Source organism: Balaenoptera ricei, chromosome 10 (assembly GCF_028023285.1).
Source record: "Balaenoptera ricei isolate mBalRic1 chromosome 10, mBalRic1.hap2, whole genome shotgun sequence".
Classification (NCBI taxonomy): domain Eukaryota; kingdom Metazoa; phylum Chordata; class Mammalia; order Artiodactyla; family Balaenopteridae; genus Balaenoptera; species Balaenoptera ricei.
The window spans coordinates 19,349,700-19,377,322 of record NC_082648.1 but is presented as its reverse complement, the minus strand read 5'-3'; the positions used below and the strand labels follow the sequence as shown (position 1 = coordinate 19,377,322).

General features: G+C 37.5%; 1 protein-coding gene across 1 annotated transcript; it reads right to left on the bottom strand.

Annotated features, from left to right (window-relative positions):
* Positions 1-14,874: 14,874 nt before the first annotated feature.
* On the bottom strand, positions 14,875-21,839 carry LOC132372844 (small ribosomal subunit protein mS25-like). Its single transcript, XM_059934950.1, is given in 6 exon segments — positions 14,875-15,270; positions 15,272-15,304; positions 15,306-15,456; positions 17,925-18,019; positions 19,841-19,943; positions 21,805-21,839. Coding segments are annotated over 6 exon segments (813 nt in total).
* Positions 21,840-27,623: the final 5,784 nt, after the last annotated feature.

Genomic DNA, 27,623 nt, shown 5'->3' with positions numbered 1-27,623 from the left:
TACTTATTATAAGAGATTGAGAGGGGGAAAGCAAGACAGTTCCTAGAATACTCTGACTAGATGAGATTTCTAACATAATTGCAAGAAGCTTAGACAATTCACTTGCCATTTACATTAATACCCATGGATCCCTGTCATCTGAACATGCTGATCTACATTCAAGTGAAAATGCACTTTGCAAACAGGCTTTTGGTTGAAATATATTTTTGCAAGATTTCATGATTTGGCAGCCCAATTTCTTCTTTTATACTAAAGAGATTTTTGAATAATGAATTGACTATCTTGGCCACTTCAAAGTCACACAAATTTCACACTCAGTTTTCACTGTGTGTTCGCTCTTACTGGTGATATTTTAATATCCCTGTTTAACTACTTTTTATGTCATTTATTTTTTGTATTTTTGGCAACCTGTGTCCCATTTCCTTTAAGCTTTAAGCAATGCCAATTACTTTCTTTCTTTACCTGATGTTTTGCTCATTTCCTCCCTAAGCTAATCTTTCAGGATTTATGAGAGATATATGATTTCTTATTCAAAATAGTCTTAGGAGAAATAGTACACAAACTTCACAGGAAATAGGAAACACTTTTAAAAATAATATTCATTCTAGGGGGTGCTTTCAAGATGGCAGAGGAGTAAGACGTGGAGATCACCTTCCTCTCTACAAATACAACAACACTACATCTACATGTGGAACAACTCCTACAGAACACCTACTGAATGCTGGCAGAAGACCTCAGGCTTCCCAAAAGACGCCCTCAGGCAACCTACATGCAGAGGAGGGGCCAAATCCAAAGCTAAACCCCAGGAGCTGTGCGAACAAAGAAGAGAAAGGGAAATTTCTCCCTTTAATTTAATCTGCAGCCTCAGAAGCAGCAGATTAAATCCCCACAATCAACTTGATGTACCCTGCGTCTGTGGAATACCTGAATAGACAACAAATCATCTCAAAATAGAGGCAGTGGAGCAACTGTAGACTTGGGGCTTGCTTTCTGCATCTAATTTGTTTCTGGTTTTATGTTTATCTTAGTTTAGTATTTAGACCTTATTATCAATGGTAGATTTGTTTATTGATCTGGTTGCTCTCTTCCTTTTTTAATTTTATATATCTATATATATATATTTTTTCCATTTTCTCTTTTTGTGAGTGTGTATGTATATGCTTCTTGGTGTGATTTTGTCTGTATAGCTTTGCTTTTGCCATTTGTCCTAGGGTTCTGACTGTCTGTTTTTTTGTTTGTTTGTCTTTTGTATAGATTTTAGCACTTGTTATCATTGGTGGATTTTTAAATTTTTTTGGATTGGCTGCTCTCTTCTTTCTTTCTCTCTCTTTTTTTTTAATTACTTTAAATTTTTTTTATTTTTAATATTTTTTTCTATTTTAATAACTTTATTTTATATTATTTAGTTACTTTTTCTTTCTTTCTTTCTTTTTCTCCCTTTTTTTTCAGAGCAGTGTCGCTGACAGGGTCTTGGTGCTCTGGCCTGGTGTCAGGCCTGAGACTGAGGTGGGAGAGCTGAGTTCAGGACATTGGTCCACCAGCGACCTTCTGGTCCCACGTAATATCAAATGGTGAAAGCTCTCCCAGAGATCTCCATCTCAACACTAAGACCCAGCTCCACTCAAAGACAGCAAGCTACAGTGCTGGACACCCTACGCCAAACAATTAGCAAGACAGGAACACAAACCTGCTCATTAGCAGAGAGGCTGCCTAAAATCATAATAAGGTCATAGACACCCCAAAACACACCACTGGACGTGGTCCTGCCCACCAGAAAGACAAGATCCAGCCTCATCCACCAGACAACAGGCACCAGTCTCTTCCAGCAGGAAGCCTACACAACCCACTGAACCAACCTTACCCACTGTGGGTAGATGCCAAAAACAATGGGAACTATGAACCTGCAGCCTGTGAAAAGGAGATCCAAAATGGAGTAAGTTAAGCAAAATGAGAAGTTGGAGAAATACACAGCAGATGAAGGAGCAAGGTAAAAACCCACTAGACCAAACAAATGAAGAGGAAATAGGCAGTCTACCTGAAAAAGAATTCAGAGTAATGATAGTAAACATGGTCCAAAATCTTGGAAATAGAATGGAGAAAATATAAGAAACGTTTAACAAGGACCTAGAAGAACTAAAGAGCAAAAAAACAATGATGAACAACACAATAAATGAAATTAAAAATTTCTAGAAGGAATCAATAGCAGAATAACTGAGGCAGAAGAACGGATAAGTGACCTGGAAGATAAAATAGTGGAAATAACTACCTCAGAGCAGAATAAAGAAAAAAGAATGAAAAGAATTGAGGACAATCTCAGAGACCTCTGGGACAACATTAAACACACCAACATTTGAATTCTAGGGGTCGCAGAAGAAGAACAGAGAAAGAAAGGGTCTGAGAAAATATTTGAAGAGACTATAGTTGAAAACTATATGGGAAAGGAAATAGTCAGTCAAGTCCAGGAAGTGCAGAGAGTCCCATACAGGACAAATTCAAGGAGAAACACACCAAGACACAAATTAATCAAACTATCACAAATTAAATACAAAGAAAAAATATTAAAAACAACAAGGGAAAAACAACAATTAACATACAAGGGAATCCCCATAAGGTTAACAGCTGATCTTTCAGCAGAAACTCTGCAAGCCAGAAGGGTGTGGCAGGACATATTTAAAGTGATGAAAGGGAAAAACCTACCACTAAGATTACTCTACCCAGCAAGGATCTCAATCAGATTCAACGGAGAAATTAAAACCTTTACAGAGAAGCAAAAACTAAGAGAATTCAGCACCACCAAACCAGCTCTACAACAAATGCTAAAGGAACTTCTCTAGGCAGGAAACACAAGGGAAGGAAAGACCTACAATAACAAACCCCAAACAATTAAGAAAATGGTAATAGGAACATACATATTGATAACTACCTTAAACGTAATTGGATTAAATGCTCCAACCAAAAGACATAGACTGGCTGAATGGATACAAAAACAAGATCCGTATATATGCTGTCTACAAGAGACCCACTTCAGACCTAGGGACACATACAGACTGAAAGTGAAGGGATGGAAAAAGATATTCCACGCAAATGAAAATCAAAAGAAAGCTGGAGTAGCAATCCTCATATCAAATGAAATAGACTTTAAAATAAAGACTCTTACAATACACAAAGAAGGACACTACATAATGATCAAGGGATCAATCCAAGAAGAAGATATAACAATTGTAAATAATTATGCACCCAACATAGAAGTACCTCAATACATAAGGCAAATGCTAACAGCCATAAAATGGGAAATCGACAGTAACACAATCATAGTAGGGGACTTTAACACCACACTTTTACCAATAGACAGATCATCCGAAATGAAAATAAATAAGGAAACACAAGCTTTAAATGATACATAAACAAGATGGACTTAATTGATATTTATAGGACATTCCATCCAAAAACAGCAGAATACACTTTCTTCTCAAGTGCACACGGAACATTCTCCAGGATAGATCACATCTTGGGTCACAAATCAAGCCTCAGTAAATTTAAGAAAATTGAAATCATATCAGGCATCTGTTCTGACCACAACGCTATGAGATTAGAAATCAATTACAGGGAAAAAAAGGTAAAAAACACAAACACATGGAGGCTAAGCAATACGTTACTAAACAACCAAGGGATCGCTGAAGAAATCAAAGAGGAAATTAAAAAATACCTAAAAACAAATGACAATGAAAACACAACAACCCAAAACCTATGGGATGCAGCAAAAGCAGTTCTAAGAGGGAAGTTTATAGCAATACAATCCTGCCTCGAGAAACAAGAAACATCTCAAATAAACAACCTAACCTTATATCTAAAGAAATTAGAGAAAGAAGCACAAAAAAACCACCCAAAGTTAGCAGAAGGAAAGAAATCATAAAGATCAGATCAGAAATAAATGAAAAAGAAATGAAGGAAACGAGAGCAAAGATCAATAAACTAAAAGCTGGTTCTTTTAGAAGATAAACAATTAGCCAGACTCATCAAGAAAAAAAGGGAGAAGACAAATCAATAGAATTAGAAATGAAAAAGGAGAAGTAACAACTGACACTGCAGAAATACAAAGGATCATGAGAGATTACTACAGGCAACTATATGCTAATAAAATGGACAACCTGGAAGAAATGGACAAATTCTTAGAAAAGCACAACCTTCTGAGACTGAACCAGGAAGAAATAGAAAATATAAACAGACGGATCACAAGCACTGAAATTGAAACTGTGATTAAAATCCTTCCAAAAAACGAAAGCCCAGGACCAGATGGCTTCACAGGCGAATTCTATCAAACATTTAGAGAACAGCTAACACCTATCCTTCTCAAACTCTTCCAAATTATAGCAGAGGGAGGAACACTCCCAAACTCATTCTACGAGGCCACCAACACCCTGACACCAAAACCAGACAAAGATGCCACAAAGAAAGAAAACTACAGGCCCATATCAATGATGAACATGGATGCAAAAATCCTCAACAAAATACTAGCAAACAGAATCCAACAGCACATTAAAAGGATCATACACCATGATCAAGTGGGGTGTATCCAAGGAACGCAAGGATTCTTCAATATATGGTAATCAATCAATGTGATAAACCATATTAACAAATTGAAGGAGAAAAACCATATGATCATCTCAATAGATGCAGAAAAAGCTTTCGACAAAATTCAACACATATTTATAATAAAAACCCTCTAGAAAGTAGGCATAGAGGGAACTTACGTCAACATAATAAAGCCCATATAGGACAAAGCCACAGCCAACATCTTTCTCAATGGTGAAAGACTGAAATCATTTCCACTAAGATCAGGAACAAGACAAGGTTGCCCACTCTCGCCACTATTATTCAACATGGTTTTGGAAGTTTTAGCCACAGCAATCAGAGAAGAAAAAGAAATAAAAGGAATACAAATTGGAAAAGAAGAAGTAAAACTGCCACTGTTTGCAGATGACATGATATTATACATAGAGAATACTAAAGATGCTACTAGAAAACTACTAGAGCTAATCAATGAATTTGGTAAAGTAGCAGGATACAAAATTAATGCACAGAAATCTCTTGCATTCCTATACACCAATGATGAAAAATCTGAAGGAGAAATTAAGGAAACACCCCCATTTACCACTGCAACACAAAGAATAAAATACCTAGGAATAAACCTACTTAAGAAGAGAAAAGACTTGTATGCAGAAAACTATAAGACACAGATGAAAGAAATTAAAGATGATACAAATAGATGGAGAGACATACCATGTTCTTGGATTGGAAGAATCAACATTGTGAAAATGACTATGCTACCCATAGCAATCTACAGATTCAATGCAATCTCTATCAAATACCATGGCATTTTTCACAGAACTAGAACAAAAAATTTCACAATTTGTATGGAAACACAATAGACCCCGAATAGCCAAAGCTACTGAGAAAGAAAAATAGAGCTGGAGGAATCAGGCTCCCTGACTTCAGACTATACTACAAAGCTACGGTAATCAAGACAGTATGGTACTGGCACAAAAACAGACATATAGATCAATGGAACAGGATAGAAAGCCCAGAGATAAACCCACACACATATGGTCACCTTGTCTTTGATAAGGGAGGCAAGACTATACAATGGAGAAAAGATAGCCTCTTCAATAAATGGTGCTGGGAAAACTGGACAGCTACATGTAAAAGAATGAAATTAGAACACTCCCTAACACCATACACAAAAATGAACTCAAAATGGATTAAAGACCTAAATGTTAGACCAGACACTATACAGCTCTTAGAGCAAAACATAGGCAGAACACCGCATGACATAAGTCACAGCAAGATCCTTTTTGACCCACTTCCTAGAGAAATGGAAATAAAAACAAAAAAAATCAGATGGGACCTAATGAAACTTAGAAGCTTTTGCACAGCAAAGGAAACCATAAACAAGATGAAAAGATAACTCTCAGAATGGGAGAAAATATTTGCAAACGAAGCAACTGACAAAGGATTAATCTCCAAAATATACAAGCAGCTCATGCAGCTCAATATCAAAAAAACAAACAAACAAACAACCCAATCCTAAAATGGGCAGAAGACCTAAATAGACATTTCTCCAAAGAAGATATACAGACTTCCAACAAACACATGAAAGGATGCACAACATCACTAATCATTAGAGAAATGCAAATCAAAACTGCAATGTGGTATCACCTCACATGGGTCAGAATGGCCATCATCAAAAAATCTACACACAATAAATGCTGGAGATGGTGTGGAGAACAGGGAACCCTCTTGCACTGTTAGTGGGAATGTAAATTGATATAGGCACTATGGAGAACAGTATGGAGGTTCCTCAAAAAAACTGAAAATAGAACTACTATACAACCCAGCAATCCCACTACTGGGCATAAACCCTGAGAAAACCATAATTCAAAAAGAGTCATGTACCACAATGTTCATTGCAGCTCTATTTACAATAGCCAGGACATGGAAGCAACCTGTGTCCATCAACAGATGAATGGATAAAGAAGATGTGGCACATATATACAATGGAATATTACTCAGCCATAAAAAGAAACGAAATTGAGTTATTTGTAGTGAGGTGGGTGGACCTAGAGACTGTCATACAGAGTGAAGTGAGTCAGAAAGAGAAAAACAAATACCATATGCTAACACATATATATGGAGTCTAAAAAAAAAAATCGTTCTGAAGAGCCTAGCGGCAGGACAGGAATAAAGATGCAGACATAGAGAATGGACCCGAGGACACGGGGCAGGGGAAGGGGAAGCTGGGACGAAGTGAGAGAATGGTATGGACATATAAACACTATCAAATGTAAAATAGATAGCTATTGGGAAGCAGCCGCATAGCACAGGGAGGTCAGCTCGGTGCTTTGTGTCCACCTAGAGGGGTGGGATAGGGAGGGTGGGAGGGAGACGCAAGAGAGAGGAGATATGGGTATGTATGTATATGTATAGCTGATTCACTTTGTTATACAGCAGAAACTAACACACCACTGTAAAGCAATTATACTCCAATAAAGATGTTAAAAAAAATAATATTCATTCTACTTTTAAGTGTCAGAGTGGTCTTTCACGACTCACTCAAACCTTCAATTCCTTAGTTTCCCCATCTACTAAATATGAATAACTGCCATCTTCCTCATTTTAAACTCAAAGAGTATATTGAGAAAAATGAAACTGTGTTTCTAAAACTTTCTCAGTCTTGTAAAAAAAGTAGATATATTTAAAATATATGAATCAAACCTGTCTACATTTGGGACAATGGCATTTTAAAACAATTATGCTATAACCTTTGGAATGAACTAGTGTGTTCAAAGTGCAACAGAATTGGAGTTTCCAAGTATCGAAGTAAATCACAAGTTGATTTCACAAAGGGTTTATCAGACTTGCACTCATTTTAGACCTTAACGTCTGATACAATATAACATTTCAAATAATCAGAAAAAAAGGAACTTGATTACCTGAATTAAGCATCATGTTATTTGTCATTTCTGGAAGTGTTCTTGGTATTAGTAAAAATAGCTAACAGTTCTAACAGTGCTTTCTGTGTTTCCATTCCTATGTGGGTGTTTATTACTTTACCTCATTTATTGTAATTCTCTCACAACAGCCAAATGAGCTACGTATTTTTCTTACCGTCCCCATTTTACATACTCAGAAAGAGCCTTAAGAAGTTAATGAACTGGTTCAAGGTTACAAAGCTAGTAATCAGCAGTGCTCAGATTTGAAGATAGGAACTTTAATTCCTGAGACACATTTTAACCACTACCATATAACCTTTTGTGATTACTGATCAAATTATTTTAGGAAACTTATGGTAAGATTCCAGATTAATAGACAAAATAAGGAAGCAATATGGAAGATTCTCTACCTCAGAACTTTCATCAATAACATCTAGCCAGATTAGAGGAATGTGGAGGTACCTGCAATGAAACAGAGAGAAGCAAATGACTGGAATGTTGGAAAATCTCTGAACCACATCAAATGATGCAGGTTTTCTTAAGACTCAATGGATTTAGTTTCATAGAGAGAAGATGAGTAGGAACATTGCAACTGAGTTAAAACTTTTTAAGAGCTGTCATGTGATAAAGGAAGGAGGCTGACTCTGGGTTGATCCAAAGACGCAAATAACGGCCCGGCAATAAAAGTTACAGTGTGGAGACAGATTTGGAGTTAATTTGTTAATAAGCCATCATTCTGTGAATGTTCTATCATGCATAGCTTCTCTGGAATGAAGTTCACAAACAGAGCACCAGATGAAAACCTACATCAGAAGTCCCTTTAATTTATTTTCATTGACATTGAACGTTTTCAGTGTGCATCTGTAGTTGTTGTTAGGGGAACTCTTAAAGGGGTAAGAGCAGCACTGGCAGTGGAAAGAAGCCGGAACTTGTGAAATCTATCAGGGAGATGTCCACGGAACCTTAGCACACGCAGCATCCTTAGCATGCATATGTAGGAAAAGTTCTTAACCAAGTGTCACTCCCTCTAATTCAAGTAGTAACATTATTTGGAGTGTTCTTGATTACCAGAGCATGAGTAAGGTTGACCAGTTGTTTAAAATAAGAAAGCCCACATCAGGCTTCTGTCAGGTTTACTGAAACAAATAGGCATAAAATTGCTTTGGGGATTGAACACACATATACAATTTCCCCCCCCCCCCCAAATCATCTAGTCATCTGGAAATTGAAAGTGCTTACACTGGAAATCCCATGCAGTCAGGGATTCTGTGTTCATTGCTGAATTCTCAATACTCAGCACAGAAACTTGCACCTAGCAGGTCCTCAATAAATAAATAGTCATTGAGTGAAGCACAGTAAATGCAATAGGTAATCATTCCTAGGAATTGCATAAACGTGATGATCAGGAGAGAATTGAGATTTAAGTTACAGAACTTCTGGAAATATTTTAAATCTTTCCTGTTGCTTTATGCTTTGACTCCAAAGTCTTGAGTTCAGAATTTAAGAAAATTGGAGATAAATGGTCCAGACAGTTCCTGTTAAAACAGCGGAGCAGCTCAACTATTCCAAAGAAAGAGTCTTTCGTTTGCAGTTAGACCTGAGTTTAGTCGTGTTTCCAGAAAGCCCTACTTTCATAAAAAGTGGTTTGGATCCATTGCAACTTAAACAGAAGATGGCAATACTAGTGAGCAGACTTCTAGATTTAACAGCCTTCTTAAAAATTAAGAACACACAACCAGACAGCCTGCAGGATACTCCTGAGAAATTTTTCATTATATTTAAACAATTGAATGTCAGCGCTAATAACCGATTCCTGCTGGACTGAATTCTTTCCCAACAAAAAGGAAACCATTTAGTCACACTAGCATGTGTCCTCCACGTGAAACATTTGAAGTTGTATTAATGTGTTGCAGGTGATGTTGTCAAGAAAGGGCTGTGACCCTGGAACCACTACTGAACAACTTGGGAGTTGGTTATCCTGCATTTATCTCTTCCTTTCCTGGAACACTTGATGTGCTCCTAGCCACTGAATAAAGTATGTACACAGTAGAATCAAACCAAGTGCAATAAAAGGAACTGAAAAGCTGCAGTTGGTGGTATAACCGCTAATGGTGAGACTGGCCTACAGTCAGAAAAGTTCTTTTTCTGTGATTTTCTCTCCTCCATCTGATTTTTGAACAAGTTACATTTAAGAAAATGAAATGTTATATGTCTCATTCATTTGAAAGCAGGATAACTATAAATGAGAATATTCTTTAACTCATATTATTCCTGCTTTGGATGTTATGAATCAGAAAATGCTGAACTCCCTGCACCCTCCCCACCTCCCCCTCCCGCCCCGCCCCAGAGCATCTAATAGTGCCTTGTATGTTCTTAGGTTGATTGCAAACTTTTCCATAGTTATATGTTGACCCACTAAAGGGTAAAATATTAAAAGAAAAATTCAAGTGAAGCGACTAGATCAATTTAGACCCCCTATGGCTTACCTCCTATTTGTGAAAGGGATAGGATATCCTCATGAAACCTCAAAGTACCCCATTCCATTTCTTTGAGGATTAATCAGTCAACAACTAATTATTGAATTATCTACCAGACACATAGAGGCACAGCACTATGCCAAATCTAGGCAAGCCATGCCAAGATAAATACCTTCGTTTGTTTTAAAATTAACCCCACTGCTCTAATAAGGTAACTTTACAGAATACGTAAACCCAAATCAGTGATCGATTTTCCAGCAAGTGAATTTGAAAACTTTGATTGAAAATGTTCTAAACATTTTTAATCTCTCTTTCTTCCTACTCATAACAGTAAAACTGAAAATAAGCACTTATACAACCTGGCCAAATATTTAGATAAAGAATGAGTTTGTAACCAGCAATATCTTAAAATGTGTTTGAGTTATTCTATATGCTACTTAAATAGTTAAACTGTCAGCCTGGGATTTTGTATATATTCCTCATTAGGTTGCCTCCAAGACCCCAGGGTAGGTATATCTGCATTCTAAAATTTTGTATTTTTCCATGGTTTATATACCCCATAAAATGCCTTGAGAACTTTATGAGGGATGTTACATTAATATGTGTTATTATAAATATGATTTAAATATCTAAAGCATTACAGAGTGATTACTGTTCAATAAGGCAGCATGCATAAAATGGTTATCTCCACACTGTGCTTAGGTTTCTACAATATAATATAATGAATTGTTCAATATAGTTTGCATGCTATTTGTCTCTGTTTCTTCCTGGGCTCGAGGGAAGCTGATGTGCAATCCTCTAACAAGATGATCATAAATTGCAGAACAATAAACAGCCCTTGAGATTTTTAGATAGTATGTTGTTAGCATGCAATCCATCTTGGGAAACTTGATTTAATACCTCAAAGGAACATCTCTGACAATGCTCAACATTGTTTTAAAATGCTGCTAATCAATTAGTGCATTGGAGAATCCTAATGTCTCTGCCTCTTTCCTAGCCCATTCCAAGAACTTTGGCTGGTTATTTTGTAAAGCAAAAGATTTAGGGAGTCCCTGCATGGATGCACTTGGGTTCCCCTGGAAAACATTAAAGGTAATCCTGCATGAAAGGAAGGATCAGCCAGCCTCCCTAAATCATCAAGATCAGTGAGGGTGTCATCTTCAAAATTCATTTCAATTTTTCTAAATTACCCTTCTTGTGGCCAAGAAGGATAAATTTAGATAAAAGGTAACTATTATTCTAAAGTCAAGACTATAAGTCAAGTACCCTCCCCCTCCAAAATGTATATATATTTGCTTTTATTTACACGTTTCTTTTGGTGTATATAATGTATCTTGTAACTATGTATATTCGTATTATATTGGAGAATCTCAAGATATCTATAGATATGATCTACTCCTCACACACCTATTAACTCGTAAAGTAGAAACAAAAGTTAAAAAACCAACAAAAACAAAACCCACCCTGTGGAAAAAGAGATAATGTCAACAATTGCTTAGTTCATGATAGATCATTCAATTCTTTTTTCTACTGCATGAAATGTAATAATTAAAGTAACAATTGCTATGCAAGGGGGAGGATCATTACCTCCCCTTAAATTTTATGGTATTTCCTCCTTTTCTTAAATGGTGTCCTTTTATTTTTCTACATTAATTTACTGAAGACAATTCTCAGGCAGTTCCTCATCTTTCTTTCTATCTTTTGTTATGGTGCAATACTCTTGCTTTTTCAATATCCCCCAGACACAGCTGGCTCCTGTTGCCTGCAGGGTGAAATCACAGGTTGTGTTGAGGGGAGACACCCAGCTGTACCCCTCAACCATGCTTCCAGGGCAAGTTCACTCCACTTATGCAGCTGGGACTAACTGGCTGGATTAAGAAACAAAGTGAAATAAACAAAACAGTTAATCAGTCCAACTAAAAGAAACTTTTCCTTTTCCCTTAAACAACAAGGCTAAGTACCTGTTTTACCTGATTTATTAAAAAAAAAAAAAAAAAAAAAAAGCAGCACCCTGTTCTGGCGATGTGTAAACACAGTCAATGATTTCCTCAGCCCAAAGTTAGTTAGTTTCCTCTGACAAACAGATAATTTCAACATTTTATGTCTGTTCTTTCCTTTAAAGATACATAAGGTATGCTTTTCTGGAAGCCATCTAAACTTCATATTAACTCCCATACATAATGGGAATCCTTACCATATTTGCTCCCCTATGTAATGGGAAGCCAAAAGGTAAAAGCTTTTTTCTCCCCTCTCCAAATAATTGAACGAGTATTTAAGTAGCCTGGTTCATAATTTAGAGTCAGGATGAAGCTCATTTTTCTAAGCCCTAAGAACTTTGAACAGTGTTATATTTTGCTTTCTTTGTAATGTTATTTCTAGACAAAGTGAGAAACAATCAATTTCTAAACTACATCTCTTGCTTTGCTCTATTGCTCCTTTTTGGAGCTGTTAGTACAGTTAAATAATAAATTACAATATAACTGACAATAATTGCTCATGTGTTTTAAAAATTTATCAGTCCCATATGTATATTTGTTTGGTCTCACTACAATACTATAATGCAATTTGGCAGATTATCCTCATTTTATGTAAGTAAAAATGGAGGCATAAAGTGGAAAAGCAGCCAAAGGAACAGGAAAAAGCCAAGGCCAAAGTCAGGTAATTTAAATATTTTAATACTTTTGTAGTGTTTTGATTGGAAAAGAGGCTTAGAGTAAAACTTGAGAGAATGTTTTGGTATTAGGTGTCTTTAAAAAATTATCCAAGAGTTCATTCTCACACTTTTTCTCTTTGTCCTCTGAGGTATCAATGAAACTTTATTACATACTGGTGCTTGCCAAATTCAGCTGTATTTAGCTTAGTAGTCCTTAATAAAGGAAGTGATTCTGATCGCAGAATTGGTTTCAATAAATCCTATTCCCGTGTTATCTTTCATGGAACCTAAATGACATCTTCCTCATAGTCAAACCTTTCAATGATTTCAAAACCAAACAGGACTTGCCACACAGCAGGGGCTCCAAGGTTAGTACCTGTTTCATTGATTGTTATAGAAACCACTCTTGTTCAAAACATGAACTCCCAAGATATAAGGGGGAAAAATGACATGGTAGAGCTTCTTTCTTGTCGTTTCCTTTCTGTCCTGATCCTATTCAAGTGTCTTTTCTACAATTTTCTCCTTTCACCTCATTCAGATGTATCTCTGTAGTACAGTCCGACCCCATTTTTAAGTAATCAGAGGCTCATGGCTCAGTGTGTAGGTTATTCTGGTCCACTATTATCATTACTTCCTGAAGCTTTTGGGTGCCCTAGTACCATTCCTTTTCTTGTTAGTGTCTTTATCAGAAAGTGAAAACAAAAAGGCATTGAATTGAAACCAGTTTGGTTTGTGAATTTCTACTTCTATAGAGCCTTCCCAAAATGAATGGTTGAGAGATTTATTCTCTTCATTGGAGTAATCCAAACTTTATATACCATGAACACAGACAGTTAATAGTTAGGTTTTTAAAAAATAATCATGTCTTCAAAAATGCTTTCTATCTACCCGTTTCCAAGTCCCTGTTATTCAACAAACATTTCTTGGTCATTTTGTTGTGTTAGTTGCTGTACATAAAAAATTTTAAAGTGGAGACGATACAAGATGCTCTAATACAAGGTAGTGTATTATATTAGTATAAAAATATATTAATTAAATGCTACATATTACATTAATTAATTTATCTATGCCAAAGTGGGCATAGAAAATTAATTCTCTGGGAGAATCTAGGAAGGTTTTACAGGAGAGGTGGGTTTTGAGTTTGGTGTTGAACGATGGAATTAGATTGTAGACTTGAATCCTAAGCTAAGACACTGATTTTATTCTATTGTAAAAGAGAGGATTGACTTAACCTTTGGAACTTTAATATCTCCATCTGTATTACCAAATAGAACGTAAAACATGAAATGATACTGACCTGTTAAATGGTAGGAAGACATACCTGGCCTGGGGCAATGACTAGACTGAACACAAGCTCTCTCTCCACAAGCATGACAGCACCTGAAGGACCAGACTTGCTCCCCAAATCACATGCAAGTTGGAAAAAGTAAAAAAAAAAAAAAAAAAAAAAGGAGTCACCAGTGATTTTTAAAGCTAGAGAATAAGTGGATCCCACGACTTAATTCATAACATTTAAGTTATTCTCTAATTGCTTTCTATTCTTAAATTTGCTCCAGCCTTTTGATATTTAGATTATCTTTTACTTAGATTATCTTTTATTATCCTGTAATAGAACATGTCTGATTCTTTGACTTCTCTCTCAAGTAAAAACTGGAACTTGAAAGTCAGAGTAACCGGATGATGCTTTTAAAAAGCAATGCCATCAAAAGCATTTGAAATTAGTCCCATTTACTTGAAATATACGATTTTTGAAAATGGGTCTTAATAAACAATCTGAAGGTAATAGATACGTTAAACAGCAGAGTCCTAGTCACCTTCATTGACTCCCCACACAGAGACCCTTTACCAATTCAAGTGCCTTTCTCAGATGCTTGCAACGCCTCTCATAATGAGTTACTATATTAATTACTTTACTCTTACCCCCAATTTTTCTGAATATATATGAGTTTCCAAGTACTCTGCCAGGAGGTGAGGACAGGAGGATAGGAAGTGCATAACCCATCTTCAACGATCATAAGTTTTTCTTTTTTTGTGTGATTCTGAAGCATTTATTGCCCTGACGGTGCAGGGTGTTCACTGGGCAGCTTGGCTGCAGCCCAACTCCTCCCTTCCCTGCCACGTGCTTTTACACAGGTGTGTAAAGGGGACCCTTATATTGCAAAGAGATTTTCAGTCTCTCAGGGAATAGGACCAGGGGCTTTTCTCGGGCCTCAGTCTTGGGCACTGGCTTTCAGAGATGGTTTGTACTTCCCTGTCATCTCCTTGGGCAACGGCACCTGCCCCTCCATCTCACAGACGCACTCCCACTTTCGGGGCCAAAGTGCGCTGGGTGAGAAAGCTGATTTTTCTCCTGCTCCTCTTTCTTGAGGGTTTCCTCATTCTTCCCCAGAATCTTTTTGATGTGCTCCACGACCTGCTTATTGCTCTTGGTCTCCACGTCCACGAGGACTTGCTCCCCAGAATCGAAGTAGAACCGCAGGAAGGGTGTCAGCGTCATGTTCTTAAACATCATGATCTGCACCCAGGGGTTCTTGTACTGGATCTGAGGTATGTTGAAACACACGAATTTCCTGGCGCCTTCGCCCAGCTCCCCGTGCGTGTTGTAGCTCACCGTCATGACCTTCACCGAGTCCTTGAACACCACGTCCGTCCCCCTGGCCCAGGTACTGCAGGGTGCGGCGGATCAGGGAAGCGGCCCGTCACAGGCACGGGGGCGGCGGAGGGGCCGGACCCCCGGCCTCGAGCCCAGCAGCGCGAAGAGACGAGCGCAGCCGATGCCTCCAGGGCGGCCCTCGCGCAGCTTCTCCAATGATCATAATTTTTAAATGAGACTTTTCTGAAATGAAAATACTTGAAGGCAAGAAACACGTCATATATATACACCTGTATACCCCCAATAGCTATGAGTACTAGCAAGTTACCTAATTTCTCTGGATCTCATGTTGATTTTTCAGAGGGTTATCTTGGGAGTTAAATGAGCTAGTGTATCTAAAACTCATCATAAACACTCACATATTATACAGGTATACCTCGTTTTACTGTGCTTCGCTTTATCGTGCCTCACAGATACTGTGTATTTTACAAATTGAAGGTTTGTGGCACCCCCGAGTCAAGCAAGTCTACCGGTGCCATTTTTACTAAAGCATTTGCTCACTTCATGTCTTTGTGTCACATTGTGGTAATTTTCTCAGTATTTCAACTTTTTCATTTTTATTATATTTGTTATGGTGATCTGTGGTCAATTATCTTTGATGTTACTACTGTGACTCACTGAAGGCTCAGATGATGGGCAGCATTTTTTAGTAGTAAAGTATTTTTTAATTAAGGTGTATGTACATTGTTTTTTAAGACATAATGCTATTGCACAATTAATAGACTACAGTATAGTGTAAGTGTAACTTATGTATGCACTGGGAAACCAAAAAAAATGTGTGACGTGCTTTATTGTTGTGGGTCTGAAACAGAACCCACAATATCTTTGAGGTATGCCTGTATTTATTGCACAGAGTAGATGTTCTATTGAGATTTAGTGAAATGAATGACTAATTTAATTGGGCCCTCTCTTCTTTGCAGTTTCCAGATTGAGAATTAACTTCTTACTTACCAAACGAACTTATTTTTTAATTAAAGGCTACTTGCTAATATCACATTTCATTGACACTGAAAGGCAGATACGTTGCTGTCATTACGGAAGTTGACTTGGCTTCAAAGCAGTTCTGTTGTCTTCATGAAATTGTACTTTGTGACTTTCTCTCTGCATGTCACTTCTAAACTCCAGCAAGAAAATAATGATGGGCAACATTACAGTAAAAGCGACTGTCTCTTCTATTCCTTATCTTCTTTTCTAGAATCCTCCTTGCAGCAGGGATTCACTGCCATATGGAGGTATGCTTCCGTGCTGTCAGGACGTGGACCTGTGGTGCGGTACAAAACTCCCTTTTCCTCATTAAAGGCGTGCAAAAGTCTAAAAATAAATCTTCTGCTCGTTCATCCTTCACTTTTTAGCAAACCTCTGGGGACAACTGCCAGCCAGGCAGTTCAGGGGAGGAAAGTGAAGCTGAAGTATTCAGAGGGCAAAGCAGGGAGGCAGAGACTCATGATACAGGATTGGAATTAAAGCCAGGGGGAGGTCAAGAACTTGCTAGTAAGATGTTGCCCATCATGTTTTACATTAAGTTAGTCCTGGAGGACTTTCCTCCCCTAAACTCTAAGAGGGAAGAGATAGCTGGTGAGTCAACTGGGCTGTTGCTGTGTATAAGGACTTAGAATTACAGCAAAAGCAATAGGCTGGAAGAGTTGAAGACTGGCATTCTTGCTCGGCCTCAAGGCCCAGCATCTGTGCAAAAAATGTGACTCCTTGCAAAGGTGGTCTTCTTTATTGTTCTGATCTTATAGCCCCTGAAACTCTTGCCCCCCAAATACCCCCTCACTTGTTTTGCCATCATGCCTAAAATCTCCATGCTACTTATCCTCTTATTGTAATGGACAGGTTATCTGGGAAGAACATCCGATAAAATCATTTCCAGCCACTCAAATTTTAAATCCAGTTAATTTATCAGTTTAGTTTTGTTCTCCAGTAAAACTCTAAGGGATTTAGACATAAAGTGGGCAACTTTCAAAGGGGGACACTCTCCTTGAGGAAGGTAAGAGCAAAATCTTGATCACTAGACTGCCCAGGAAGAGTCCTCTGATAGTACTGGTACTCCAATAGGGCTAACAGGGAAGTGTGCACACAGGAAGCGATGGAAGGTGCTGAAGACCACCTTCACTTCAGTAAAGTGCCCAGAGGCTTCCTCTACTCTCTTTCCTTACTCCCTGGTGGAACAATATCATTTCAGGACTAAGGCTTAGAGCATTTAATCGACAGCAAATAAATTGTGGGATTCTTAAGGGATGGCTCGTCTTTGTTCCTACCCAGATAAAAAGATTGAATTCCAAAACAGTAATATTGGATATCTATCTCTTAAAATGATATTCAATTAAGAATATCTTTTGCTTTCCCCCCAGTTGTGTTCCATACAACCTAAGGAATATTCTAAAAAAAAAAGATGATGACCCTATCTTCAACTTAAACCCTCAGATTCTTGAAATTCTCAATACTGTTTTATTCATTTTCTTTATTTTGGATTCTCAGAAGTCCTGATTTCTTTCTCATTAAAAAAAAAATCAGAATATTCTGGAATTGGTGAGACTTTATTAAGGAAAATTCTGCCTCCGTTCTCTTTGGTCTCTGGTAGACTTGATAAAAGCAAATGTTATTGCAGAAGAAAATCATAGCTGAACTTTGAAAAATTTTAAACTTACCTCCTTTTGGACCAAGTTTTATCAAATGAAGAACCGAGCTGTAGGATTACTCGAGAATAATATTTATATCTGAGCCTGGATTTGTATAGGAGAGTCTACAGATATTGTGAATTAAATCAAATAATTTAACTGCATACAATCTGGGTATTCTATTTGCTAGAGTTCCAGAACATTTTTTTCTGTACTCTTCCCTTTAGAGATCTATATAGTCATGATCTCAAGAAATATAAATGGATAGACAGACATAGATATAATTTTCCCTACATATATACTTTTTCTTTCCAAAATGTCTATTGCTTGATCTGATTTAACTGGTATTGAGAGAGGGCTGAGATCCCTGGACAGATGTGGTGTATTTTTTTAAATGTTTTGTTAGGTTTGAAATATTTCTGTGTTTTCACTCTTTCTTTTAGACTGTTTGATCTTTCAACAATATCAAACATCTTGCTAGGTTTAAGATTTTAGCAAGTGCTTTTTCCTCTTTCATTTTTAAACTAATATGAATCCATTTATTCAAGGGAATTTTACTGAACGCAGAAGTTGAAAAGAATACTTTAAAACAGCATTATGAAATAAGATCAAGCACATTAAATTGTTAACTTTATTGATTGACTATTGGCATTCTAAACTCACTCAGAGAGAAGCACTGAGGGGCTAAGTTCATTGCAGGGCAATTCAACAGAAATTCCATGCAATGTGAACTCAGTTTTCAACACAAAATTAAAGGGCTTCAGGAATCGTACATTGCAGCTTGCACTAGACGTATGAGACATAAATATATGCATATCCAAAGATGAAAAAAAAAGCAATGCTTTTAAATTGTCTTAATATCACTTAGAATTTCATGTTTCAGGTCTCAAGAAAGAATTACAACTTTCACAAACATAAAATACAGGTATATATAATCACCACTTTATGGACTCCTGCATAAAGACATATTGCAAAATCTTCTATTAATTACCAAAATGATTACTCAGTTTCCTGGTTTGTAGGAAAGAAGTTGATAACAAACTTACGAAACAAACAAACAAAAACTCTCCTTAAACCAGACACATAGTAAACAATCAACATGCCAAGTCGTTTCTGTTAACTCACGTGTGCATACACCAAGGAGCGATGACAAGCATGTCACTATAGGCACAGAAGGATTCTAATAACATAGGATATAGGACATAGAAATATAACAAGATTCTCTGTCTCGATAAGAACTTGAAGTATTATTGCAAAGACAAGGCATATCCATGAAACGTTGAGATAACCTGTGCAAGGGTTAAATTAATGACTAAGCTCATGGATGGGGTGGAAACTGCATTCCCACCATAAACCCCCCATTACAGAGCATTCTTTTCCTCTTTTCCTCTGACTTATACCTAGCTGGTGCTTATTCTCCTGTGTTTTTTCCTCTCCTTGTAGCCTTTCTTACTGGACGTACGTAGGAGGTTATACTCTCCCTCCTCCCCTCTCCCTTTTGGTTACATGTGGTATCTGCAGATGCAGCCCACACAGTTCTCTCTATGAACATCCACTGATAGACAGGTGCAGAGATTGATCACGGCTCGGTAACAGTGCTGGAAATGGCCGCCAGTTGTGAAGAAGAATAACAGCTGGCAGCCATTCTGATTGGTGCTGGCACCGAGGCTTTCTTATGAGATCCAAATGCCTTGAGAACCAAATGTTCCTGGGATTCAGGCTTTCTGCAGCCAACAAAGCTTAGGTCAAAAAGCTAATTGGCTACTTGAAACTTTACTTAGATATCTTCAAGAGAAACAAAAAGGATTGTTTCTGTTCACTCACGTATGCAGGTACCAAGGAGCGATGGCTAAACAGATAGACAAGAAAAAGCCAAATGCTTCCTTGAAAGAGCTCTTCTTTCAAGGTAGGACGAGGAAAGGTTTTGAAATAACAATGCAAAATACCTTTTCTATAGAAGCCAAACTGTTATTTCGTACATTCACCATGTAATTATGTCTTTGGTGATATAAAATCTTCTCCATTGTAATTGTTGAAAGCTGAACAAGTCTAGAAAGAGAAAGAAAAGAAAGAAAGAAAAGAGAGAAAGAAAGAAAGAAAGAAAGAAAGAAAGAAAGAAAGAAAGAAAGAAAGAAAGAAACATAGAGAGACCCTTTACAGAAGAGAGTTTGGCGCAATTCAAATAGAAATCACAACGCCACACCAATAAAACACTACTTCCTAAAGTTTCCCTACCTTTGCCTATGTGAAACATTGTTGTTCTTTCCCCTTTGCCCCATACTCAAATGCCAGGGCCACAGTAGAGCATGACACAAAGAGTGAAACAGTCCTGTGGCATTCTGATTAGACTCTAACAAAAGCACTTTCCGAAATGCTGTTTCACTAGTGGACAGTTCAATAAAAGAGGGAACTGGGAGGGCAGAACCTCCTGGACACTGTCATTAATGAACATCCTGTCCACACTGACCTCTGCGTATTGCTGTGCCAGACACCATACAGAGCAGGCCACAGACACGCTCCCTGCTACTCTTTAAAGTTTACAATGGAGAACAGATGACAATAGGCTGAGACAACTGATAACACTGTAAGATCATGTACTGAAATTAAAGCATCAAGCAAATAGAAAGAAAAAAAATTGAGCTGTAATGTACAATAGATTAGGATATAAAAAGTCACTCTATGTCATTCATTGAGAAGGAGCTTCATTTTTAGTTAATGAGGAAAAGTCTAATCAGGGAGGTGGAGCTTGAAGAGGTCTTTATGTAAAGAAATCAGATGAGGAATTTGGCAAACTAGGGGGAGGACAGTGCACCAGAGGTGGGGATCATAGGCTGACAAGGTAAAGCATTGGGTAAGGGCAGGAGACAGATTGACATCGGCCAAGTGGAGGGCATGGACTGAAGCCCAGGGTGAGAAAAGAGATTGTAGCTAGATAGCACCTGATACAAAATTAAAGCTCAATCTTTGTTTGCTCTAGAATTTTATTATACCATAACATGAATGAATGCATCTATAGCACATGCGTTACTTCCCACCTTGAAGTAGGCAGCTGTCTGCTGCCTATTTGCCATTCCGCCTCAGGTGGCATAGGTAAGGGAGAAGAGTGCGGCCCGGGTGGGTGTCTGAACTAAATGTGACCACTTCCTTTGATGGTGCTTCAGCGGTAGGCTCTGAGGAGAGAGAGATCTTGAGTGAGAAGCAAAGAATACAAAAACCGCAGAGGAAAGAAAGAACATTCATTCATTTTGCTTCTTCTTCCACTTTTATTATTAGAGTTAGTTGTGGGTTTAATTTGATGCTTGGTTTCTGTGTATGAATGTAGATAGTATATCATGAACTCATTTCTATTTATTTGCAGCATTACCTCCTTTGAGCTAATGTGAATTTTTATTTTCTAAAGGGGATCCTCTTCCCCAGGTAATGTGATCTATTAACCAACCATCACGAATGTTATCCAGCCCATTTGAAGCTAGTTCAATTTGACCAGCAAGGTAACACTCTTGAATAAACAAAACTCAAATGTATAATTGTGGGAAGCTACTTGCCTTATTAATATTGCCCTGAGCTTTTTCATAGTCCAGTGTCACCGTTTTGTAAAAGCCTAAGTTTCCAAACCATGAGAGCATATGAAGGTTGAGGTGGTCTAGACAAGAACAATCAAAGAAAGGTTAAAGGGGCTCTGGAGAAAGGTTATAGGAATTGGCACTATGTCACCCGGGAAAGAGAAAATGAAAGAGCAAAGACCAGCCTTAAGTAATTGGGAAAACGTGGTTGATTTGTATATGTAAACACTTCAGTTAGACTAAAGGAAGAACTCTTAAAGTAGGAATGCACAACTGAGATTCTGGAACCGTAGCAATGGTGATCTTTAAGACTGGGATGGACACACTTGTCCAGTGCAGAAACTCACCTGTCTGGGGACACCTCGGGCTTGATGCAGACCATCTCTTCCAAACCTGTCATTTGATGTTACTTCCTGCCTAGTGCGTATGTAAGATGATATGAAAAATGAGGTGTTGCTGGAAATCTTTATTAGTGACCTCACATTCATTGTTAGAAAGAATCAGGAGGGTCAGTGTCATCTCCTTTTGTCTCAAATCTGAGATTGTTCCCTCCTCTTCTACCACAAATTCAGATTTGCTTTCTTTTCAGCAGAATTTTCTTGGGAAAATTCAAGGCTAATAAAGAACTGTGTATTTGGTTCACTACTCATATATTTTCTCATTATTGTGCTTCTTTCACTCGGTTAGTAGAGTTTTTTTTTTTAATCAATATAAACAGTATCTTTTCTTTTTTAAGATTTCCATTTTCATAGTGTCATTAGTGACACTGACAGCTGCCTAACAGTCATGTGAAATATATAATTGCCCAAGGAAGAACATTCCATGACCGATTCTTTCTCTTTCATATTAAAAAGAAGTTAGACAGGCTTGCTAAGCCCCAGGCTTCAGAACTTTATGTCAGCTCAGGAATTCTTTTTATTTTCCAGATATTATATTCATATATTTTTCTACATGTATCAAATGATTTTCTCTGGAATAAGTTTAGTAATATAGGTCTTCCCTGCTTTGTCCCAGTGATTGCCTTTTTGCACTTGTTCTAGATCTTTGTCTAGAGCACCACTCCCAGGTCCAAAAAGACCGAGATAATTCATGCCCTTAATTACTATGTCTCTAGTAACAGTATAACCATCTCCCCAAATTTCAAATATTATCTAAACTGCTTTCTAAATTTTGAGTTTGAATTTAACGTAGACTTTTAATTTTTTTAAAGGGAATGTCAGCACATATACATTTTTTTTTTCCTGATGGTGCTTTGATTATTCTTTCACTGTTTGCTGAAAGAACCATCCTTCAAGGCACACCCCTGACTGCATTAACATTCTTTCACTTCCCCTCTCTCTACCCCTTTTACCTTATCAAAAACTCTCATTCAGGACTAAAAAAGAAATACCTGAACTTTTTATGAAGTTTTTATCTTTTCTCAAGGACACATCATTCTGATTCCCTTAACATTTTCTAATTGCTCATTTTAATAGCCCTGATCATTTTTTGTTATGATCTTTTGGACCCCCTCCAAATAATCCGTGAATATGACATTCCTTTTTGTTTTTGTTTTTGCAAACTGGTAGGGAAAAGATGATATTATATGATGGCAGAGAGTGATTCCCAAGGAATAAAATCTTCAGGACAGTTAGAGAATTGAGGGCTGAGAAATTAATGTAGGCTGTGCAATTTATGTCAGACTGCATCTTGGTCGTAGACTTCAGGCTACTGTCATTTTAAGTTACTTTCTTTATGCCTTTGTACATTTCCCTCTAGCCACAGCCCACTTCGAGTAAAAATGAGGTAGATAGGAGTATTTCTTTGTCTCTTTCTTATCACCCTCCGAACACTACAGGTCTTTAAGGCCCTGCTCTGTATCTTCCCCATTTATTTTTGGGGTCCTAGGAAGATGTCTCACGTATACTCATGAACAAATTCACATGGCTATTCTTCATTTTCTCCACTATCAATAGTACATGTGCATATTTTCATTCTTGCCATAGGCGGTTCCCGTTATCAAGAGAAACAAGGCCACTTCAGAGTACCAAAGCTGCCATTCTGTCCAGATTTTTATGAGGTACTGTTCTGAGGTCCCCTGACATGGCCATGCCATTGCCACCATGGTTAGTGCCACTGCTTTACTGGAGCATGTGATGGCTCCAGAATTTCTATGTAAGAGGTGTCTGGGCACAGCAGTTGGGTGGGGAGCGGGAAGAGGAAGCTTGGCAGAATTTGTTCTGAGGCTTTGTTTGTATTATTTATTTAGATTTTGGGTTTCCTAGTGTACCTTTAGAGGTTAAGGCGTTGATGGATATTAGCTAACTCAGGAGCCTTCATCGGAGTGTGACCGAGGCTGTGGTGATGTCTCAGGACTAATTCAGGGTGGCAGTTAACTCCAGGGGACAGTTTTTTAGGGTTTGAGATTAGCTCCTGACACTAAGTCATTGCTCAGGGCTCCTTTGCAAACATTCACTCCTCAAAACTCACTACATTCCTATAAACTCAAGATGGTAAAGAAGATGGGGGCACAGACGCATCCATGGTAGCAAATTCTTCTTGGAAGTGACACTCTGTTTTGTCTCCCAAGGGGCACCTTAGGAAGGAGTTGTTTTTTCTGCTCCCATCCTCTTTACTTTTGCATGGAATCCCAAGGCTGGTGGGGAGTCCAGGGAGATGACAAACATGGTGGCCATGTTGGGATGCCCAATTTGAAGAGAAACTTTGTTTTTCCAGACATGTCTGTGCCAACTGGAGATTCAATGTGACAAACTCCTTGTGCATCTGGGCCTGGCAAGAACCCTGGAAAGGAAGGAAGGCACACGTAATGATAAAAGCGAACACAATGGTCTTTTCCCCATCACGGCATTGTCAATCAAGGGGAAACATTATGACTCGGGTTGGAGAACAAGGAGGAATTATCGAAAGGGGCTCTGAGGGCTGAAAACAAACTTTTGCTTTTTAAAATACTGTACTCCTCAATTTATTTGTTTATTCCCCATCTTTTAGTTGGTAATTTCATTTTTCTTTTATTATTATTTTAATTTTGGATTATTGTTAATGTGTATCCTTTTAAATCTTGTTGCAAGATTTTATAGTTTGACTTTGCTCTGAAAGAGAATTTTATGTTTTTACACTTTTGCTATTTTCTTTCAGTTCGTTTTATTCCTCAACTTTTAAAAATGTTAACTACTTTTCTAATTATTTTACTTTTATTCCATAAGTTACCTTTCTTTTTTCTTGGGGGGGGGCTCCACTTTGTTTAATCATCTTTATTTATTTATTTATTTTACTGAGATTATTCCTTTTTCATTAGATACTTCTCTTTTGAAATTGTTTTTACATCTTCTTTATAGAAGTCAGGAAGGAGGCATGGTCATGGAGGCAGAGAAAGTCACCAAAACAGGGAAGCCTTGAGAACAGCGACACTTCTGTGCACCCTTAATAGTTCCCAAATCCCTATTAATGTTGAATCTGCTAAAACTTTAACTTGAGTGACTCAGGAGACCACCAAGTTTCAAATTTCCTCCCAGGATAATGCTAATATTACCTGCACTAACAGCGCATTCGAACTGCCCAAATGGTGGTGTTTTCTCAGTTCCCTTATGAAGGGAAACATTATTTAAAATCCACAGTCTCTGCCGTATATGACTGTAGACATTGGGCAGAGCTCCAGCTCAGAGCTGGGCAAAGTCACACAAAACAGAGGGAGGTAAGAGATTCCTTTCAGGCAAACATTAACAAAATATCCCTAGTTTGACTTCAACAAGGACTTAGGCTGTCTTTACATTTTCACTAAGGCACTCTGAAAGGTGACATTGGAGAGGCTTCTTGATGGGTCTATCACAAGGAGTTATGAAGGGTAAACCAAAGCTAAATGCATTTTGATTTTTTGGGTACTATGGACTGTCGAGGAAGAAGAGAGCATCTTTTCTTCCAAAGAAGAGATCTACATGGTTTTGTTGTAAAGGTCTGAATGTTAAAAACAAAAACAAACAAAAACAACCAAAATAACTCCAAATTAATTAAACTTTAAGGAGAAAACCCTCAAGGAGGAGAAGTTGGAAGAAATGGAAATGCCTTGATCAGGAGGCATCATGAACACACAGCCTCAGGGAATGGCAAGCGTTGAAGGGGTCTTCAAAGGTGGTGAGATCTGTGCCTCAATGCCCTGACTCTTTTATGGGCTGTGAAATGCTTGGGAAAAATAGCCTTCAATGCTGAAGTCTTGAAAGCAGAAGCAACTGGTCACTCACATCATGTTCAAAATCCAAGAAGGAGCAGGAAGCCATTTTTATAGGCATGAATCCTATGAATTTGTGTAACTTGCTGGGTTGTATTTAAAAGATTATCTTGATTTGTCTTCATGGCTTTAATCATCATTATGACTTACTAAATTTGATGGTGCTCATCCCTCCTTAAGTCCCTTAATTTCCTCTTATTTGAGAGAGAAAATAACTCCTTTAGTGGTGCTGACAGCATTCCACCCCACATTTAATCCTGTATTAGGATACTGTCCTAAATGTTTTCCCTACTAAAGACCTATATTCCCAGATTTTCCCTTTCTCTCCAGAAGAGGAAAAATTTATCTGAAGTTATTAAAGCATTAACTTTAACAACAACAATTTAAAAGCAAGCTAAAGTCTAGTGCTAGGAGGATGATTATATAAACTACGAAACAATGGCATTATGGAATATTATATGACCAAATTATAATAACAAACAATGTAATGAAAGGAATAGTATTATTGGGGTAAAAAGAAACATGTAAAACTTCATGTGTTTTGCAGAAAACTCATTAACTAACCACAAGGCCTCCCTATTTGGGAACTAAAAAGCATATTTATAAACCACTTCAGGAATAAAAAGAAAATCTAAATAGAAATGATAAACATTTACAACTATATGACCATGAAAACACCATATATCAAACTTCTTAATAAATTAGAAAGAATAAAAATAAATAAGTGTTCAGCTCGAGAAACTGTCAGAAGGAAAGTAAAATAAATCCAAATAAAATGGAAGGAAGTAAATATAAAACAGAAATAATGAAATAGAATACTACAACCAATGGTAAAAATCAACAAATCCAAAAGATCGTTCTTTAAGAGCCTAACAAAGTAGATAAGACCCTGGAAAACTAATTAAGAGAGAAAGCAAAAATAACAGGAATAAGAAAGAGGAAATAACTACAGAGGAGTAGAGATATTAAAATCCATAAGTGACTATTGTAAGTAAATTTACTTAATAAAAATTTGGAAGTCTAGACAAAATGAAAATGAAAAAAATGAGAGAGCTATAAATTAATGAAAAATGTTTTGAATGGACCAATTACAGTAAGAGAAACTAAAATGGTGGTAAAGATACCGACCTTCAAAAGACATCAGACAAAGATGATTTTATAGGAGAGATCTACTAAACCATCAAGGAACGATCATATTCCTATCTTTCATAATTTGTTTTACAATATGAAATATGATGGTAATTATGCAACTAACTTTTTGAGGTTGGTAATTTTTAATACAAAACCAGGCAAAAACTTCACAGAAAAATCAATTGGTGGATAATTTCATTATGGAGGTAGATACAAAATTATGTATGTTAAATTAATACAGCTGTCCATCCCAATAACAATGCATCATAACCAAATTTGGTCATCCCTGGAATGCAAAGGAAGTTCAATATCAGAAAACCTAGCAGTGTAAAACATTGTAATTCATTTTTAACAGATCTGGGGTTAAAAAAAGAATATTGAGGTATAGGATTTGCCCTGAAATAAATGAAAAATTTCCATGATCATCCAGAACGAAAACTGAGGTGAACTTCCATTTTCTGGGGCCAAAAGAGAATCTGGGGGGGCCTGCCCTTTGTTGTGTGGGGATAACCTCCTGATGGGAGGAGGGCGGTAACTCTGCCATTTAAAGATCTGCCGGTGGTAATGGTAGTGAATTTTGCTTAGACTATGGGAGTCCTAAGACGAGACAGCTTAAAGTGATATAAGCTATATGGTGTGTCTCTTTTCTCAAGCCCTCAGCAAGTCTTGTTTACTTTCTCCCTGTTGTCTTAGTTGTATTACAGCAAGTTGAAAGATCAGTGCTCCTTCTCCATGGCTAGAGTGGCGCCATCAGATACGGAGGAGACTGGTGCCCAGCAGAGCACCCATCCATGAAGGTCAGAAGCCATGGCC